Source organism: Bremia lactucae, linkage group LG8 (genome assembly GCF_004359215.1).
Source record: "Bremia lactucae strain SF5 linkage group LG8, whole genome shotgun sequence".
Taxonomy (NCBI): Eukaryota; Oomycota; class Peronosporomycetes; order Peronosporales; family Peronosporaceae; genus Bremia; species Bremia lactucae.
The window spans coordinates 376083-383178 of record NC_090617.1 but is presented as its reverse complement, the minus strand read 5'-3'; the positions used below and the strand labels follow the sequence as shown (position 1 = coordinate 383178).

Sequence of the window (7096 nt, the reverse complement as noted above, 5' to 3'; positions counted from 1 at the left end):
ACGTTACTTAACGAGAGGCACCACTCACATCTGAAGCAGTGTGAAGTGGACTTGTACTGAAACAGTACAAGTCGCAGTGCCCCGTTACACTGGGCATAAGCGTGAAGGTCACGCTTACCCTGCTTCAAATCAGGGAGATCGGCTTAAGATCTGATTTGGCACGTAGCCGCTCAAATGTTTACTGAGCCGGGTCTTCAAACCCTCATACGACCCAAAAACTAATGGGTCATGAAGTTTGAGCCTTAATATTTGGCGCGTCTGGCTATGTTGGACATACCAAATTTCACGTTCGTAGCATCATCATTGATACGACGAGCTTCAATGACGTCGTCTTATTCGACGAACATTCTTAAAAGTAAGTCGCCTTCGACTGCCTTCAGCTCAAAGATTTCTATCGTTAAGCTTTCGGGTTGACGTGGAAGCGTCAGCCCATTAGCAGCATTTACATGCTGCTGTCTCAACAGTTCCAATTGTTGAGCAACATGTTCGCTCAACACCTCCTCGTGTTGAGAGCCTTGCTGGTGAAGCAAGGCTACTTTCTCTCTGAACCCGTCGAGTTTATGTTGAGTAAACTCGGCTATAGCCGCATGTGCTCGTCTCTTGGCAGAGCCAACAACATTGCGCTAACGGCTGGCCCGCCTACGACCGAACTCACCCGTTGGATCGCTCTCCATTCAAGGTCACTCAATTAAGTAAACCTTTCACGCATTGCCTGATAGCCTTCTTGAGGGGCTTGAAAGCTCCCTCCTTTCTCATCCAACATGTCCATGTTGGATGGAACTTCCGTGGGCGTTTTGCGGACTACGAAGTGCAACCAGGTGATCCGGGGCACCCTTTGCTAGTTCTGTTAACAGTGATTACAGTGAAGGTGGGGTAGCTAAGATACTCACGCACACGACGTGCAGAGAAAGATTTAGGTAGTTAAGAAGTCCTAGCTACCAAAGGTTAGTTCTAAGGCTTTTACAATATAGAAAAAGTAAAACTGTAATAATATATTAAGCTCCTGCGTAACGATCTTCTATCCACTAGTGACTATATTATAGTAATATTAACTATGTATGGCGCCTCCTTGAACACCGCACAATCTTGTTCTTTTGACGATTGGCGGGGTTGATTTAAACTTAAATCAATTATTCAATAGAACTAATGTCTTGTTGCATCAATACTACCAAATTTGGTTCATATTGGAGTATTGCTTTTTCTTGAAATCGAAAACTGCGTCCAAAAAAGACGCCGCTGCGTTTTTTAGGCACCCCAGACCTAAAACATCGCAACCCGCCCAACATGCCTGCCCACCGCGACATCGTTTGTCTGGTTCTCCGTTGTCACCCCACACCCGTCCGCCGCAACAGCGTGACCCCCAGCCACCTGGTTAACACCGAAACACCTCTTCTCCTCACCCTTCCAGGTCTGGTCGATCTCCTTGTTAGCATCCCCGTCGCCCTCTACGTCAATAGTAACACCCGAGGCTGGTATATATACTCCTTTTCAACAAGGATTTGACGACTCTGAAGAAAGAAATGAACTCTTTCGCGTGAAGTTAAATGTCAGTATCAAGTTTTACAGAGCTGCGCATACGCGTTGATCAGAATACATGGAGTTTTTAAGGATGCAAACTTTCAAAAATATGCAGAAAAACGCATGTGGAATTTCCTGAAATCGACAATATCAAGTCAAATAATTAATAAAGATAATTATTTGTACATCTTTGCTTTTTTCCTTTTACAGAAAGTAATATTGATTAATACTTTCTTAGAAAGTAATACTTATGTAACGGACACCCCGTTACAGTCTGGCTCATATTTTCGATGCTCTCGAATATTCGCGACTTAACGTCGAATGTCGAATCGACTTTCGAATCGACTTGTCCAACTAACATTTTTCAATTTGTTACTAGCAAGTGCAACGTAAGTCTTTATCAGAGCGATGGAGACCGAGTCATCACACGAGAAAAGTCGTCTGAATGCCATTGAGCTAAAGGTCAAGGATGTACAAGGGAAATTACAAACTCGATTGCCAGCGAAGTACAAGAACTTGGTTGCGATGGTGTGCGGAGCCAAGTGGCGATCGCGAACATTTAAACCCAAAAACGCTGCCTCCGTTATAAAAAAGATACGCCTGGAGCTTGGAGCTTTTGACTATAGTGTCAAAGAGCAAGCGGAGCTTCTGACACGATACCTGATCGAGTTGGACGGAGTGCTAAGCTATGGCAATAGCGAGATTCGACGGGCACGGAAGGCACTGGTGATTCTGGTACAGCAGCTCCTGCCTCTCGCTGACGAGTTTATGGCTCGTGGCGCCAAGCTTAAACACTTTGGACAGCGAGTTCTCGGTGGTATCGAGTGCCTTCCAACGACGGCCTTGAAGCCTATTGACAGTAACGCCGACTTTGGCGATATGCGCTTTGAGCCATTGGCTCGAGAGAGTGAGCATATTGAATCGATGCTTGAAGATAAGGAAGACGCCAACAAAGATATCAAGATGGAGCAGCTGTTGTCTATGAACAAAGGCGAGAACAGAAACGTCGAGGAAAACCAAATTAATGGAGGCGCTGACAAAGATGATATGGCTGTAGAGGACGATGCAAACGATGGGGATGCAGACGAAGTAATTGCAGCGCGTGAAAAGGGCGTTGCAGCTGCAAGATGTGACGATGCCAGGATAATTAACGCAGCGCTCGAAGACGACGACATAGCTGTTGAAGACGACAACGAAGCTGTTGGAGACGACGACGAAGCTGTTGAAGACGACAGAGAAGCTGTTTCAGACAACGACGAAGCTGTTTCAGACAACGACGAAGCTATATCAGACAACGACGAAGCGATTTCAGACAACGACGAAGCTGTTGACGACCAGGATGCATCTGCTCGAAATGACGACGCAGCTGGTGGTCACAATGTTTTGCACCGACAGTCGCCCCACATTTTGCTTTCCCCACGGATGGTCGTACCGGGTTCGAATGTAGATGTTGACATCGGCTCCCTGCCAGTTTGGCGTCCGTACTACCAGTTCCGGCGTCGCCAAGACGGCATCTATCTCGTAGCGCGTCTTCATGGTACTGACTCGCGCAATGTACGCGTGCAGTGGAACGAGCAATCAAGTGTGCTTCGCATCACGGGCTTTTGTCTGCCAACACATAAGGACATTGTCATGTCAAGGCTTAGTGGAGCGCCAACCTTTGGTCGCTTTGAAATAATCGAACAATTCCCGCCGAATGTATTTAATGTACAAGAAGCAACACAGCAAATGTTTGAAGACGGCACCCTACAGATTTATCTGCCGTACTACGCGTTGCGGTACCCTTTGCGCTACCGCCCTGCGTCGCTCTTACAGGCTCAGGACTGCTTTGTCTGGTAATTTATCAGATTTTTTATGGATCTAAAAAGGGGATAATTAATACATAATTGTAAGGTTTAACAACATTTAAAAGTCTTCCAGTCATGGTGGAAGATGGACCTCCCCCAGCGACAGCTTTTCGCATTAAGAATGCCGTTTTCTCCATGCTATCCCTCTATCTGGCCCATTCCCTCGCAGGCTACATCTTGAATCGTGAGGACCCTATCGTCTGTGATGTGAATGTGAACGACCAGTCGTGGTTTGGTGCGAGACGCTACGAATCTTTGCGATTCTTTGACCCCAAAAAGACACACCACAAGACGCAGTACGTGGCCATGCGTGACGGTATTGAACTGGCCGTAGACACCTACTTGGCCGACTACCTCTGGGACAAGCAGCAAAAGGTTCCCTCTGTGCTCTTTCCAACACGTCATGGCCGCGGCTACACGCTTGACTTTCCTTTCAGCATCTTTTCACATTACGAACGCAAATTTACTAACCCCCGTGTCAATGCCTACGTGCAGCGCTTTGTAACAAATGGTTACGCATGGATCTCAGTTGACGTACGAGGCACTGGCGCCTCGGCGGGCTCGAAAACGTTTGATTTTCATGACACTGAAGTGCTGGATGCCTATGATATTATTCAATGGATCGTTAAGCAACCGTGGAGTAATGGAGAAGTTGCTGTCTTCGGTCAAGGACTAGACGGTGTCGGAGCTCTCCTTGTTGCAGCTTGTGGCCACCCCGCTTTGAAGGCAATTTCGGTTAACAGTGTCCCTATTGATGTGTTCCAGGACGCTCTTTTCCCTGGTGGTGTAAAAAATGTTAAAGCAGTTAATGACTGGGCATCATTTACAGGTGCTACGGACCGCCAGACTCGCTGGAACAATATTCCCACCTTCAAGCCACGCCTTATGCTCAAATATTTTGGCGGAGAAGTCTATCGCGTCGATGACGATGATGCCAAATTTCAAAAGTACATTAATGAACACATGCAGAACCCAGATTTATCACGAGAATTGCTGCACACACGCTTTCGCGATGACCCTTTCGCTTCGATAAGTGGTAATGTCGAACATTTGGATGCAACTCGCCACCTTCCTGCAATTGCTGCCTCTGGTGTTGCTTTGCAAACATCGACCGGTTTCTTTGATATGGGTGTCGCTCGTTCCAGCATTCTGCTATATAAGTATTTGACGAATACTTTGGATGTTACCACGGCTTCACTACTACCAGCGCTACCGAAAGAGGCATTAGAGGCCCTTAACAGAGGTCCTCCCTACCACCGTCTTACCCTGGGGCCTTGGAGTCACGCTGGTGTTGATAATGCCGATCCATTTGCCGAGGGGAAGCAAAAGTGCTTTTATCATTTGGACGAAGTGAGTCGATTTTTTGATCGTCACATGTATGCCAATCGCCGCCAAATTACAAAGATCGACGAGGAATTACCGGTGCATTATTTCACAATGGTGCACAACCGCTGGAAAGAAGCCGAATTGTGGCCACCAGTGTATGTAAGTGACGTAGTGTTATATCTTGGCGTCAACAATGGTTTCCAATCCGAGCCAACTCTCGAGGTGAGTACCGTGATCCACAACATCAGTCATAAACCTACGCTAGAAACGGTCTCGCGCTGGAACATGCTCGATCATCTCTTTGGTCTGCGTCCGACGTACTACCTTGACCGCACACCTCTGGCGGAACATTACATGACGTTTCTCACGCCGATGATGCCACTTACAGAGATCACTGGTGAGGCTGAATTGCGAATATTCTTTTCAGTCGACCACTCCAATGTGAGCCTTGTGGCTTACCTTGAGGACGTTGACTTGACGGCGCCATTTCCGAACGAGAACAAGCGTCCTGGTGTCACGTACATGACCGAGGCTTTATTGGATCCCGTGCATATGACGGTCCACCCTGACTCGAGCGTATACTCGTTCAAGCAAAAGAACTCACGCAACATCGTGCCTGGCCAAGTGTACGAGGCTGTTCTTCGCTTTCAGCCCACGTCGTACGTTGTGAAGCGCGACCACCAGATTCGCGTTTCTTTAGGAGCTGCCGGTTCTCCCGATTTCGGTTCACCGGGCGAGAACGAAGCCACAAAGCTCTCTATCCATTTCGGAGGCGTTTACTCTACTAAGCTCACACTTCCTTCCTACGTGGGTGTTTACGATGCCAACGTTGTGCCTCGCGCTGAACCCGAAAACAACCCAGTAACCGTTCCGGCCTGCGAGACAACAAATGGAGAACGAGAAATTGTTCGGGACGAGTTGGCTGAAGCCAAGGCGGAATTGTAAGGTTGTGAATCAAATTGTATTGCGAATTTAATGAGTGTCCTTTTTGACAAGTCGTGCGAGGACAATTACGCATGCAATAGTGTGGAGACACCCCTTTTGGTATAGCCACACCCCCTGTCTGATTGTTTTCATTTATTAAAAACTAAAGATAGAAAATGACAACATAAACATTTTTATTACTCCGCTATAGCACAAAATTAACAATTATTCATTTAGAGACGTCGATAGATTCCCTTTTGGAAAGCCGACAAACCTGAAACATAAGGAAATTATGGCTTGCTTGCGCCCATGGTAGGTACAAAAAAACTAAGATTCGCCAATTTGAAAGGTAAGTATGCACTTCCGCAAAAGTCGGTAGAAGTAAAATAAAATAAATTTATCCTTAGCTTGACCGCCAAAGACTAACTTACATGCATGCGCAAGACCGCACCTCCGACCCTTGTCGCTTATTTCTAGCTCAACTTCTCCCTCATGCTCGATTTGCAGCTCTTTCTGTTCGCTTTTTTTATGACTAGCCAATCAAGTGCGGGCGCTCTTGGCTTTTTCTCACCTATTAAAAACGGCACATCTAACATCGCCAAACGAAAACACGGTTGTTTGGCTATATGGGGGATCTATAGACAATTGTAAACGAATAAATGTTTATTTTTTGGATGCAGTCGAATGACCATACATAGTGTCACGGGGCACTACGACTTCTCCTGCTTCAGTACAAGTCCACTTCGCACTGCTTCAGTTGCGAGTGGTGCCTTACGTTATTTCACGTACACTAGTACGTGCAGAGGAATACTTTTCTTTAAGGTAACTAGCTTAAAGAGGGTAAAATGAAAAATGTATTGATATAATTAAGTGTCTCTCTTTCTATCTTGTAAATGCTAACTTAATATTAATCTAATACTAAACATGTAATTGAATTCTTATCTTTATCTTATCTGCAACTCTCTTTGATTACCTCTACAGCTAAATAGTCTACGGAATAAATAGACATAATGGTCAATACCTATTTATGGATAAGAATTCTGAACATTACTACATAAAGTAAAATCCTCCAAATATTATCTACCCTTCAGGTAATGTATTAATTAACAACCTTTAAGTGTTAATTTCATGTAACGATACACCCCGTTACATCACCCCTCCTGTTACCGACAATCACTCTGACTGTCATTGGATAGAGTGGTCATTATGCGACCACTTAATTTTAAAACGATGTTGATTGGTCAGAACCATAATTTTAAATTCCATCGCATGAAGAATCAACTCATCCGGGGTGTCGATAGTGCTGCGCCTTCGGCTGCGGTTCGTGCAGCCGCGGGTGACGCACTGTTATCTCTTGCGGCAGACGGAACGTCTGCCGTAGTATCTTCCACTCGCACAACACTAGATGTTGCGAGTGCACGTGGTGATTCACCACGTGAATACGACCCCTCTTTGGAGGTCGACTACGAATGCGAGTCGGA

At 46.0% G+C, this 7096-nt stretch overlaps 3 protein-coding genes across 3 annotated transcripts; 2 read left to right on the top strand and 1 right to left on the bottom strand.

Annotated features, from left to right (window-relative positions):
* Positions 1 to 1926: 1926 nt before the first annotated feature.
* CCR75_007799 (uncharacterized protein) lies at positions 1927 to 3357 on the top strand (the record flags this gene model as incomplete). The annotated part of the gene is made up of 1 exon (XM_067965856.1): positions 1927 to 3357. The coding sequence occupies one exon, from the start codon at positions 1927 to 1929 to the stop codon at positions 3355 to 3357; it is 1431 nt and encodes a 476-aa protein (XP_067823284.1).
* An 83-nt stretch (positions 3358 to 3440) lies between these two features.
* CCR75_007800 (uncharacterized protein) lies at positions 3441 to 5636 on the top strand (the record flags this gene model as incomplete). The annotated part of the gene is made up of 1 exon (XM_067965857.1): positions 3441 to 5636. One exon carries the CDS (start codon positions 3441 to 3443, stop codon positions 5634 to 5636), a length of 2196 nt encoding a protein of 731 aa, XP_067823275.1.
* Positions 3504 to 3770, bottom strand: CCR75_007801 (uncharacterized protein; the record flags this gene model as incomplete). Its single annotated transcript, XM_067965858.1, has 1 exon — positions 3504 to 3770. One exon carries the CDS (start codon positions 3768 to 3770, stop codon positions 3504 to 3506), a length of 267 nt encoding a protein of 88 aa, XP_067823276.1.
* Positions 5637 to 7096: the final 1460 nt, after the last annotated feature.